Raw genomic sequence first — 13,783 nt, forward strand, 5'->3', positions numbered from 1 at the left:
AAGTAATGAATATTTTAATTTTCAATGAATATAAATTATTCTGTATAAATTTTTATACAAATTATGTTTGTAGAGCGCTACTCATTTTATAATATTACAAATAGCGGTCCAATTTTAACAACTTATTAATTCAACTTAACAATATTAGAAATACATAATTTTAAACATTAATTTATTTTATCTCCCACATAGAGTGTGAATATCACAAAATCAAATAAGGACCACCTTCTATGTAAGAGGAAGTAAATTAATGTGTAAAATTGTGTGCCAATATTTTTATGAGGGATGTTTGGCAATTGGCTAAACTAATCAAAGGTCAACATAAAAAGTTAACTCAAGCTATTTAATTTTTTTACATTTTTTTTTATAAAAAATTAAACAATTATTACAAAGTCAATTTCCAAATAAATCCTCATTCAGATTTAATTTTAAAAAAGTTGTAATTAAAATTTGATTAGTTTGTGTTTGGTTTATGGATTTGGAAAGGGAGAAGGAAAAATATAAATATAAATGAAATATAAATAAAATATAATTACATTTCACACACCTTTCACATACTTTTTAATTTGAGTTATGCTAGGAGTTCCAAATAATCTTCTAAATTTTCTGCCAAACCTCTCATATGGGTATACGACTCACACACATGTGGATTTGTGTGAGTCCCACACTTATGTTTGGTAAAAAAATTGATAAATTATTTAGAGTCCATAGCATTTTCTTTTTAATTTTTCACTTCTAAATTTCTATCTAAATCTAGGAACCAAATGAGACCTAGAATTTGTGTTCAAAATTTATATATATGTCCAAATTAAATGCCAACTTAACTTGGCAAGACTTCTCACATCTCCATCAATCCGAATTTTGTGTTATTGATATATTTTTAATTATATATGACAAATATAAATATTATAATTTGTAGTGTTTTGAAAGTTGGTAAAAAGTTGACTTTTTAACTTTTTTAACAATTTTTATTTTGGCTAAAAAAACTAAAAAGTCAAAAAACTGGCATATAAATTAATAGACAAATATTTACATAGTGTTTTTAATATTTCATTTTAAACTTTGATTTTATCAAATTTGAAATTTTAATTTTATAGCTAAAGTCGGTTGAAAATTAGAAGTAGAGTGGAAAATTGATTTATTTTTTTATGAAAAATATAAATTAATGTGAGTAATTGTTTCTTAATTTGGTACTGTAAAAAACAAAGAAATAAAATGGGTAAAATTATTTTTCAAATTCATACAATGTGAAACATTAGTGATGAACTATTAAGAATTAAGATTTCTTCAACTTGACACTCTATTTAAAGGTCAATTGAGATAATTCTGACAATTATAAATTTATTTTTATTATAATTGACATAACAAAAATTACAATTACCTAAATATTCTTTAATATCAAAATGAAATTAGTGTATTGTCATTATTTGTATTCACTGACAACCAAATCTCTCTTTCTAGATTACTATAAAATTCTCTAACTCTCTTTGGCGACACATAAAATGTTTATAGACAATAATGACAGTTGTGTTGATTGAGAGTGAGAAAGGATGGCGCGATAATTGAGCAAAATTGTGTTACTGGTTAAATAAAAATGAAAAATAAAATAGGTGAGATAAGAAATAAATAAAATATTTAATTTCATAAAGATTAAATATATGCATTTTTAGAAGAAGAAAAAAAATACTTACATCATACATTTTGATTAACAAAAAGGACTATTTGTTACGTAATTGAAAATCTCAAAATGTAATTTCTCAAATGTAAGAAATATTTTTAACAATAATGTTTAAGATTTACATTTTATACTGACAAATACATTATTGCAACAAAAATGATAAATTTCATATTATTGAATGTTTAATCAACGAAAACTGATATAAAACATTTTTCTATTTTTCAAGAACGAAATATCCACGCTTAGATTTCACAGTAAAAAAAACACAGGGACTCGCGGCTTTTCCTCTTCGGTGTCACTCTAAAACCTTACAGCAAAGGCCCCCCTTGCCATTCTCTCTCACTCTAAACACATCTGTAAAAAAACCTTTACACAGCAACAAAAGGCCAGCAAATGCCCAGCAGCACAGGTCTGATTCACACCCCTATTTAACCACCACCACCCTACTGAGCTGGACCAAAACAAAAAGAAAGAAAAAAGCATTTTTTTTAATTTTTTCTCCAGTATTTCGGGGTCTGCTAGACAGACCTGTCAAGCTCTTTTCTCTTGGAGCATGTTTTTTCTCTGCAAACTCCCTTTCTTGATTCTCTTCTCTCTTCAATCTAGATTCAAACCCTTTTGGCTTAGAAACCATGTCTAGTTTATACACCCAGAATTTGAATTTCTCACCTGCTAGAGTTGTTTCTCCACATATAAGGAACAACAACAGCAACAACAACAACCCAGATGTAGATGGGTAATACCCTGTTTCTAACAATTCTTTGATTTCGATTTCTTATGCTTAGGTGACTTTGAATTAGCTGATATATTTGATTGATTTGATTTTTATTTGTTTCTGGGTATTTTGGATTTCTTGTAGTCAGTACTTGGCAGAGCTTTTAGGTGAGCACCAGAAGCTTGAACCTTTCGTGCAAGTCGTTCCAATATGTAGCCGATTGTTGAATCAAGGTTGGTAATCTGCAATTGGTTTTGGATCTAGGCTTTCTATGTTCTAATGGGTTTTCTTGTTTTTTCACTAATTTTTATGATTCTGTTGTTCAAATCTCCTCATGTACTTACATCTTAAAGTCATGTATATTATATGTGCATATACATAAGGTACCTGTTCTTTTGTGTGCATGAGAGAGAGAGAGAGAGAGTTGTGCAGGCACCAGTTAGCTTAGCTATCAATTGGTTTTCTTGTTTTCTCCTATACAACAAAGCATTCCAAGGAACATTGAAATAGAATTTGGAAAAATCTGTTCTTTATAGAATTTCCTAGAGAATGATGTGCCTGTGTAAGTTCTGTAATTGCCATCTTCGTTGGTTCTTTATTTTAAAATGATAGGTTCAAATTCAGCCATATCATTTGTATTCAAGTTATGTATATACTTTCTATTTGTATAGCATTACCTATAGAATTAAGCCTATGACTTGTGGTGTTTGTGTATTTAGAATTTGAAAGTTGTCAGAGATTTTTGAAGGATGCTTATGTAATGCAAACAAATTTTACATTTTGGTATTTCTGGGTACTGTCGTTCACAGAAAAAATGAAGCAACGATTATTATTATCATTTTGTTTATAGAGATTTTTTGTCATATTGACTCTATGTTCTAGGCATGTAACCAATCTCCTTCTAGGAGTATCCAAAAAATCCAGTGTGCTATCCCTCCAAGAGTTTATTTTAGTTAGTCGATCATCTTTCATTTTCTTATTATTATTTTTTTGGTCTGAACTGTTTTGTTCTTTCATTATAGGATCTTTAGTTACATATCATTCCCCATTCCATGGATGTATTTTATGCTTCTTTTCATTATAATTGTCAGGAGATATTTGGAAAAGAATTTTATCGTATTTTATCATATTCATAAAAAGAAAACATTTCATTGCTTTTTATGTTGACAGAGATATTAAGGGTTTCTGGCATGTTGTCCAACCATGGACTTAGTGACTATGACAGGCTACAACGTGGAAGCCCCAGTCCAATGGCTTCTTCAGACATAATGCCAAATCTTGGAGCAACAGGTTTTGGTGGTTGGAGTGGCCATCTGCATGAGGTAAGTGCATGGAATGTCATTTATATTTGTCACCCTAAATGACTGAATTTATCACCCCCAGTTTCCTCATTTGGCGACATTATCTGTTCTTATTCTTCTAACATGTAATAGTGTACTCACTGTTTTTGTTAGTAGTTTTTCCGTACTGCACTGAATTGTGTGTAGGGTTGCACAAGTTATTTGTGTGCCTAGAACTTGACATACCCGAATTCAGGTGTGGAAGTTGTCTCCGGAGAATCACCACAAGCACTATCAGCGCATGGGTAGTTTACCCACAATTAGACATATATAGAGCACTAGATATTTATGCTTAAAGAAAGCCAAACTGAAAACACAATAATTGGTTGTTGTGTGATGGAGTTTGAGATTGGACATTTATGCATCATTTCTTCCTGTTGATCGGTCCGCCCATGGAATAGTTGTAGGAATACAAGTCAAACGGGTTGTTGAAAGAAATTTCTTCCAACCAGCTGATGACTAGTTTATTCAGTGATAGTGATGATCAAAGTTGAAAGAAATTTCTGCAACAATCCAACTAGATGATTAAGGTCTTCTCCTGCATGTTATGATATAGATCTCTGACTACATCTCATCTGTTCGTTATTGCCTCACTTGCTTTGTTTAGGGGGGAAATATGCCCTCAATAGAGTTTCACATAGCCTCTGGAGGTCTGCAAGAAAGGAAGCTCATTATTTTTAGTCCTAATAGTTAGACAAAGCAGTAGACAGGCAACCCTTGAGGAGCCATCTGAGTCGGTAAGTGGATATGTTCCCCACATTACTGATGAAGGTTCAAAAATCATCTCCCGATTGCCTGGTTCATTGGTTTAGGGGGTAGCCTTTGAATCTCGAGTTTACCTTCCTAGGTGTGTCCAAAGGACCCTGCCTAGGATGGGTTATTGATTATTTTGAAGAAAAAAAAAATAGTAGACAAGGTAGAGAAATAACCTCGAACATGCTTTTGCTCTAACAAAAAGAGTAGTAAGAGAAAATAAATCCAAGCAACACAAATTGAAAGAGGTTTTGAAGTAGAGGGACCTCCCCATCCCCTGACAGGTTAACCAGAGGAATGCCTAGTGATTTTGCAAGTAGGGAGTTGGGGTTTGTTGGTTGGATTTGGATATATGTAGCAGTGTTTTTGTTTCATCCTTGTAAATTTTTTCATATGCTATTGCTGACCACTGTGAGTAATGAGCAGCAAGGACCAACAATATGTGCCTCTCATGTTTTAAAAGCCGCATGCTTTGTGTTTCCTGTTTTTCTCTTTTAAGTCATTAAATGTCTTGTTTTCCATTTTCATTCTTTCACTATGTGATTTTGATTCAAGTTATAAGAGTCATTGGGTTTATTATGCAACAGAGATTCAGTGGACCACATGGGATAACAATGGACTGGCAAGCAGCCCCAGGAAGCCCAAGTGCCTATATTGTGAAGAGGGTATTGCGATTGGAGATAGCCGTAGGCAGCTATCCCAATGTAAGCTATGTGACATCAATCTCTTGATATTGTGTTTTATTAAAGGATGATTCTTGAAATTCTTTCCCGATATCAGAATGTGCTTAGGCTGACTACACTTCTTTTGTACATTAGTTCAATTTTGTTGGGCGGCTTCTAGGTCCTCGGGGTAATTCCTTAAAGCGTGTGGAAGCTTCAACAGGATGCAGAGTATTTATTAGAGGAAAAGGTTCAATAAAAGACGCTGATAAGGTTATATATGTTTCAACATTGTAGAAGTTTATGATTACACAAAATTTTCAAGCTTGGAGTTAGTCAATGTCATACTAAAATTTGAAGACGGTTTATAGTCGAATTTCTTTCTCATATGTATACTCTTTTTTGAAATTTTAACTTTAGCTTTCATACATTTTATGTATTTTGAAGGAGGAGAGTCTAAGAGGAAGGCCTGGCTATGAGCACCTGAATGATCCACTGCACATTTTAATTGAGGCAGAATTACCCATCAATATTGTTGATGCACGATTGAGACGGGCACGAGAAATTATAGAAGAACTTCTCAAGCCTGTGGTATTTATTTTTATCCTGATCCCTTTTTCCACTGTTTCAATTTTTATGGCTAGTCATTACTTCCAAAGTATATTTATGTCCTTCCATATTTCTTGTTCTCACTAACGATGAGCAATAAGGAAGCGAATAATTGCACTCTGAGATTAAAGTGAATATCTCAGTTTGTAAGTATTTCTCATAGGTTTTACCTTTTGTAGTTCATAGGAGTAAAACTATGTTTACAATTGGAGGAGAAATCAGGATAAGTAAATAACAAAAGCCATCTTTCTCACTGTGTCAAAAGTTGCACATATATGTAACCAGGGGTTGAAACTTGAAAGGAAACCTTTTGAGGGTCTTACTTGTTTGGTTGTGTTTTCCCTTTTTGCATTTTTATTTTCTGAAAAACACCAAAACTTGTTTGTCAATGTAATTTTTTGTAAGACAACTAACTTTTTAGGAAACACTAGGAAGTTTTTTTCGAAAACTGCTTTCACACAAAAATGAAATATATGTGGCTTTTGACTTCTCATTGTTTCTATTTACAAAAACACGAAAAATGAAATTAAAAAAAAAAAGAAATGAAGAAAAACAAAAACACAAATAAGCAGGCCCTCAATGGATAATGTGGATGCTATAGGATGATCCTAACTGCATTATACGAGTGGAAATGCTTTTGGTAGGCCAGTTTGTATGTGTTTGTGTTTTTTTTATAGACAGAGATTTACTCATTTCGCGTATCTCCAATTGCAGGACGAGTCACAAGATTTCTACAAAAGGCAACAACTAAGAGAACTCGCGATGCTAAATTCCAATTTTAGAGAGGAGAGCCCTCGACCAAGCGGAAGTGTCTCTCCGTTCGGTTCCAATGGAGGGATGAAGCGTGCCAAAACCGGTCGATAGCCAGATCTTTCTAAATTATCCACCTTAACAATCATTCTGGAGCCCCGTTGCTGCATATTGACGCCATATTATACCTCAATAAATCTTGATTTTCTATAGCTTGGAGGTGTGGGGCTAACAAAAATGGCCAGGAGTTTTAATGCATGCCGGATCCTTATTTGGCAACTTAAACAGAAGGAAAACAAAAACGCTTTTCATGATCTGCTGCTGTAAACATGAAACAATTATTGAATTTATTTGTTATTTAACCTTTTCGCTATTCGGGTTGTGTCGGAAAATCTTTGACAGAGCAATATTAGGGCTGGTGATTAAGAGTGTTGGGTTGGATTTTCTTAAAGCAATTGTTGTTTAAATTTGAGAATAAGGTTGGTATTTTTGTCTTTATATCTTGGTCTGGTTTGGTATGGTAGAATGTTGAGTACTATTGTGCCTCCGTTTGGAAAGTGGGTTGGCTTTTTGGCTTTTTTGACTATTTGAACCTGGGCTCAAAAGCTTAGTTTGGGAATGACTTTTTGGTTTTGTGGCTTTTTTGACTTTTTTTGTGAGAGAAGAATGTAATGATTATAGGTTGGATGTGATGTTTTGTCTGTTGTGACTCAAATAACCTATTCTGTCTTTTGTGGCTCAAAGAGCCAAAAGAGCCCATCCCAAGCGACACATGTGTTGGTGTTGGCGTTGGCAGTGCTAGCAGGGGTGAGTTTTGGCCAATGAGCTTTGGGTACCTGCTCGCATACATGTTTCGAATAGGTTTGAAGTAGAAGACACGTCGTGTGTGCGCTCTCTAGCTATTTAGTAGACACATAGCCCACGAAATAGGCTAATCTATGGCAATCTATTGCATGACTTCTATTTGGGGAGACAATTTTTAAAGCCAAACAAAGGGGACACAGTCAATTGTGAAACACTTACAAACAAAAGTGTGAATGGACGTGTACTTATCTTTTTATCATTGTGAAATAGTTTTTTTTTTTTTGATCTGGGAAATTTAACAGCCAAAGAAAAAAACAGAACACATTGAAAATAAAACAGACTAAGAAGCACCCAACAAAGCAGCAAGGGCAGCTGGAGGGTTTGAGACCCAATTCTGGGGAAGATAACCATGCAGTGCCGCTTGTGCCACCCAATGGGCAACACTATTGGCAGATCGAGGACTCCATTGGAGGATCAACATTTCTTGAGAAGCCAATCTCCTAATATCATCAATAACCAGTCCACACTCCCAAGGAGGAACTGTCTCAGACACACTGAGGAGGATGACTGATTTATTATCTCCTTCAATAGTCGCCCCTTGTAAACCGCAAGCCTGAGCAAAAATACAAGCCCATCTACAAGCTAGAGCTTCACCTTGGAAAGACGAGGAGATGTATTCCTTCTTAGTTAGGCCATTTAGAATCTGTCCCGAAGCAGTCCTCAAAACCACTGCAATAGAGGCCTGGGAAAAGCCTTTCTTCGTAGCCACATCCCAATTGAATTTGAATTGACCTTGATCTGGGGGCGTCCAGGTACCCACTCCCTCTGGGATCAAAGAAGGCCAGTGAGGAAAAGATACTGTTTAGCGATGCACCGCATTCTCAAATTCCGCCATTGCCACTCGAGCTCGATGCAAAGTCGATGAGGGCTCCACCGGGAGATGGTTAAAGACATAATTGTTTCGGTCCTTCCATATGAACCAGCCAATCCAAGCTACTATACCAAGGCAGGAAGCTTGTTTTTCTTCGTTCTTGAGTTTTTCCACCAGCCCACACGACCATTGCACAGTCGATTGAATGGTTCCACATTCAATTTTGAAATTTAAATCACTCCCAAACCATACAGCTCTAACCCAACCACAGTCGAAAAGAATATGTTCCACCAATTCAGGTTTGCTGTGACAGATTGGGCATTCATTTGAAAGGGCACACCATCTCGGAAACAGATTCTCTTTGGAAGCCAGCACATTTTTACACGCTCTCCACCAGAAATGTCGGATCTTTGGAGGAACTTTGAGAGTCCAAATTAACTTCCAGAAACTGTTTGGAGGTCTAAAAGAGGAAGAGGGTCTCTAAATCCCCTGGTTTTGCGCCTCCGAAAGAGCTACATGATAGCCAGTTTTGACTGAATATACCCCTTTTGATTCAAAGTGCCAGATCATAGCATCTTCCTTAGTTGTCAAAGGTAGGGGAATTGACCTGATTGCATCCACTTCCTCTTCAAATACTAGACTTCGAAAAACATCTACCTTTCAACTCATACGGGTAGAATCAATCACATCTTCTACCTTCGTGATCAAAGAGCCATCAGGAATTGGAGTGGATAACTTGAATTTAGGGAGAGATGGCACCCATTTGTCGATCCAGAACTTGACGTTGGCTCCACTATGAATTTGCCATTGCAAACCTTCCATAAGCACATTCCTTCCCTACAAAATACAAGCCCAAGCCCAAGAAGCTCTACGCCCTTTTGCCGCTTCCAAAAAGGAGGAGTGGGGAAAATAGATACCTTTTAAGATGCGAGCACCAAAAGAGTTTGGGTACTTCACTAATCTCCAACCTTGGCGAGCTAATAGGGCCAAATTAAAAGCTTTGAAGTCTCGGAAGCCTAACCCGCCTCGAAATTTTGACAGCGCCAAAGAGTCCTAATTTATCCAATGAATTCCTCTACCTTCCGAGTCCCCTCCCCACCAAAATTTGCTAATATATGCATTTAATCTTGCACAAAACCATTTTGGAAAGGCAAAACAGGCCATGGCGTAGGATGGGGTAGCTTGAACCAGTGCTTTGATCAAAGTCTCTTTCCCCGTTTGTGATAATAATTTTGATTTCCACCCTTTGAGTCCATTGGGTATGTTTGGTTTGGTGGTCTTCCATCTAATATATCCTCTCAATAAAAATAAAACAAACAAACAAACAAATTATTGAGTTAATTACACCAACTACTCTTTCAATTAGAAATTATCATATGGGTTTTGAACACCTTGTGACATTGTGCCCGATTAATGGTATTCATGATCTGTACACCACTATTCTTATTTTTTTGAATTATTTAATAAGACAATATAATTACTCTATTTTAAATATATCTAAATATATTTTTTCTAATATAACTTTAAAAATAACCATTTAAATCACTTAATTATAAAATTGTAACACTTTACCTTTGAATATGACATTCGTTATTAAAAATATATATATATATATATATATATATATTTTTAATTGAGCAATCTCCAATAACAATTGAGAGTGTTCGGATAATTAATCCAGAATAAATAGGCATAGAAGATGGAGGAGTAATACTATGACCCACCCTTATTAATTCAGAAATTACTCAAAATTTTTAATTTATATTTATTTTACACATGGACTTTATATTATACAAATGGATAAATTACATTGACACCCCCTGAGATTTCTATTTAATACAGATTTTCTCCTCACGTTTGAAAATTTATACTTACTCCCCTGCCAGATTAAAATGACATATTTATCCCTTAACCTTTATACATATAAAATAATAAAATAATACTGATATTTTGTTCATGTCATTTTAAGAAAAATAACAATCATCTTCTTTAATTTAATTCACACAAAAATAAATAAATAGGTGATTCTCATTCCACACGCTTTGTGTTTTGATATCCATTATGATTATTTCGTTTTGGGGGGATTTTATTTGAATCCAAAATATATTCTAGTAAACCCAATTTAAATTTATAAATTTTAATTCCTAATATATCTTAATATGAATTTACTAATAAGGACAAGATATATTAAACCCCAAAATAATTTTTTTTCCCCTCATGATACACCCTAATCAATTATTACTATTCAAATCTCTGTATCTTCTTTTCCAGGATATCAAAGTTATTTTTTTTTCTTCTTCTTCTTCCTCCCTCCAAAACTCCAATCCTCTCTCTAAAACTTCAATCCACCCTACCAAAACTTATCATCATTATCAACATCATTATTTTTTTATTATTTTGAAACCTTAAATCCTATAAAAAGCTTGAACAAAATCAAATAATGGAGAAGAGTAATAATCAAAATAGTTTTTTGGAGCAACCCATCAAAAAGGAGGTAAGTATTCATATAAAGGAGTTTCACAATTTTTGTAGAGTACCGTCAATTATTTTCTATATCATTTTTTTTTTGGACAAAAATTAAAAGACCCAGTAATTAAATTAATAATAACATATTATTGGAGTTGTTCTTATTTTGTCATTTAAATAGTACATTATTTGAAAATTACTTTTTCTTGTTAGTGCTTAATACTTATGTGCTTATAAGTTTGGTTTTTACTTTTCCACGAGCATCCTTGTGAATAATTTATAATGTAAAGGTTTTTTTTTTCTGTATTAAAAAGTTTTATAATGCTTATGTAAAAGTTTAGTTTTTTTGTATTTATAATACTTATATGTTTATAAGTTTGATTTTTTTTTCCTTTCATATTTGTGAATTATTTTCTGTATTGAAAAAATTTGAAAAAATTTAATTTTTTTAGCTTGTTTATTATTTATTATTTGGGTTTACCTTGAGGGTAATTTGGAAAAAATAATAGGGTGTAATGAGAGTAAAATAAAATTTTAAATAATTAAATAGAGTGTATTTAAAAATTGAAAGTATTTAATAATTTTTTTGGTGTAAATAAAATCCCTTTTATTTTGGGGTATAATTATTATTATAATAATATTTCATTAAGTATATATATAAAGATAAATAAGTGTTTAGAAATAGAATTAGCCTATAACTAGCGACCTAGAAAATTCTGGAGGGGTAAGGACTGGTTTGGCATCACCTATAAAAAGTTAAAAAGTTACTTAAAAAGTAAACAATTCATTTTTTTTCACCTTTATTTTAACAGAAAATCTGTGAGATCAACAAAAAAAAAAAAAAAAAAAAAAAAGTGCAGCCACAAAGGCACCGTTTGGGAAGAAGGTTTGTAGATTTTTTTCGTTATTTTAGTCACAAAAGACAAAATAGACTATTTTAACCACAATTAACAAAACATCACATCCAACTCACAATCATTATACTATTCTCTCATAAAAAAATTTAAAAAGCCAAAAAATTAACCCGCTTCTCAAACCAACCCAAAATAGTCCAACCACAAATTCTTATGAAAAAAGAAAACGTGGCACTTTATAAGCCATACATTCCCATAAAAATTTAAATAAAAAAAAAAATTGAAAAGAGATAGAAAGTCAGCGCAGTGTTGCTGACTGTGTTAGGAAGGATAATTTGATAGTTTTGATATTTGTTACAATATTTTATTACATATTTTTTCTTTAAAAGTCAAAATTTTTTATTTTTTATTTTCTAAATATACATTTTTTTAATTATTTTTTTAATAAAAAATCAAAAAATACATTTTTTTAATTTACTCCAAACACCTACTAGTCTGATCCCTACCCTAGAGTCTTCCGAAGATGGAGGGAGGCCCAGATATGAAGTAATAAATAGCCCATCAGGAAAAAGGCCCAAATATGGGCATTCTTTGGAAGTCCAACTGTTCCCAGTGCCATTTCTGAAACCCCAATCCGTGAGGAGACGACGAAGACGAGAGAGCTGCTATAGTGTGCATCGAGAGAGAGAGAGAGAGAAGAAGAAGAAGGATGGGGAAGACACCGGTGAGGATGAAGGCGGTGGTGTACGCGCTGTCGCCGTTCCAGCAGAAGGTGATGCCGGGTCTCTGGAAGGATCTGCCCGGAAAGATCCACCACAAAGTCACCGAGAACTGGATCAGCGCCACCCTCCTCCTCGCTCCTCTCGTCGGCGTCTACACGTAATATCCCATCTTCTCTCTCTCTCTCTCTCTCTCTCTCTCTCTCTCAGAGCTAGTGTTTTTAATCTACATCTATATATATGTGTGTGTATATCAGTCTATGTATGTGGATGTATATATAATGTAAAATTTTAAGCGTATGTATGTGTGTGCCTGAATTTATTCTTATTGGCTGTATTTGATTCTTATAATTTTACTGAAATTTGAGAAAGTCAAGGACTGGAGATGCCATAGAGACCCAAATTGTGTGATCAGATGTAGGAATAGTTATGCAATTGTTGGTAGTATTGGGTCGTTTGATTGCAATGCTTCCTGAGAAGTTTATTCATAGTTGGAATCTGTGGATCAACTCTAAAACATGAACTTCCATTGTGGTTGATTTTATTCATGAGTAGATTTTGTGTTCTTTTAGCAAATGAGTAATTGAGTGAATAATTTTTCATAACAAGCAAAGGAAAAATCGGTGCCTCTATTTGTCCCAACTCGGAGTGCTGTAGCATATCTAAGTCTGTAACAAATCAAATATAAATTTTACTAATCTTTTCAAGTTTTTTGAAAATTTTTAGATCCTATTGAACTTTTGAATATCATTATGGAACTTGTTTGTCTGTTTTGTTTTTAATATTGGTTTTTGACTACTGTATTTAGAATCGGATTTGAGCAAGAAACCTCCTCTTAGTGGACCACATAAAAATGTCTCTAACAGAATAAGTTATTTCTTAAGCAGCCCTTAGGAGGAGAAAGGATGTGACACTATAACCAAGTTGGTTGGCATTCCTTCCCTTTTTTTCTGACATTTAAAAAATTAACTTACTAGAGTGTATAAATTACACTTTGAACTCAATACGCAAGAAAAATTTGTAATTATGTGGTTTCTTACCATAAAAACACAAGCATAGTGAAATATATATTGCAGTGATATTTGCACCACTAAAAATGATCTTTCCATCAAATTACCTCATTTACTTTTGACCTTTATTTTTGCATCTCAGTATATATGCAAAAAGCAATTTAGTGGAAATCATCTAACATTTTGTTGATGAGCTATGTTATAAATTACAATACAATGATATTGTGGCCCTGAAAATTGATAAGATAGTGATACTGAGCAAGGAATTATGATTATACCTGTGTAACTTAATTGTCATAGTATTTCAGTAAGTCTTCACCTTTGTGTTCATTTGGGTTATTTGCTTAGTGGCTTGCTTCTACAATATTAAGACATGCATTAAGATGTGAAAGAATAAGGTGGAAATTCTTTCCATCTCCATCTAGTAGGGTTGGTGTTTGTAACTGTGTTTCATTATTTTATGCATTTTGAGGCTTTATACGCAATATTGTGCTTTTAGTACCCAACAGGCATTGATTGTGACCAACTTGTCCTTTACGTAAAAACTCAAAA

General features: G+C 33.5%; 1 protein-coding gene across 1 annotated transcript; it reads left to right on the forward strand.

The window, feature by feature from the left end:
* Nucleotides 1-1,907: 1,907 nt before the first annotated feature.
* LOC114297187 (KH domain-containing protein At3g08620) lies at nucleotides 1,908-7,005 on the forward strand. The gene is made up of 7 exons (XM_028241571.2): nucleotides 1,908-2,414; nucleotides 2,538-2,626; nucleotides 3,564-3,715; nucleotides 5,074-5,190; nucleotides 5,305-5,421; nucleotides 5,596-5,739; nucleotides 6,472-7,005. The coding sequence occupies exons 1-7, from the start codon at nucleotides 2,311-2,313 to the stop codon at nucleotides 6,619-6,621; spliced, it is 873 nt and encodes a 290-aa protein (XP_028097372.2). The 5' UTR covers nucleotides 1,908-2,310; the 3' UTR covers nucleotides 6,622-7,005.
* Nucleotides 7,006-13,783: the final 6,778 nt, after the last annotated feature.

The sequence above is a fragment of the Camellia sinensis genome, chromosome 14 (genome assembly GCF_055761805.1).
Source record: "Camellia sinensis isolate YWXY chromosome 14, ASM5576180v1, whole genome shotgun sequence".
NCBI classification, from domain to species: domain Eukaryota; kingdom Viridiplantae; phylum Streptophyta; class Magnoliopsida; order Ericales; family Theaceae; genus Camellia; species Camellia sinensis.

Excerpts from the sequence above, each read along its gene's own strand:
- LOC114297187 (XM_028241571.2), top strand. The coding sequence starts at position 2,311 with ATGTCTAGTTTATACACCCAGAATTTGAATTTCTCACCTGCTAGAGTT. Across the intron at positions 3,716-5,073 it reads GGAGTGGCCATCTGCATGAG|AGATTCAGTGGACCACATGG; the intron begins GTAAGTGCATGG and ends ATTATGCAACAG. Across the intron at positions 5,191-5,304 it reads CCGTAGGCAGCTATCCCAAT|TTCAATTTTGTTGGGCGGCT; the intron begins GTAAGCTATGTG and ends TTTGTACATTAG.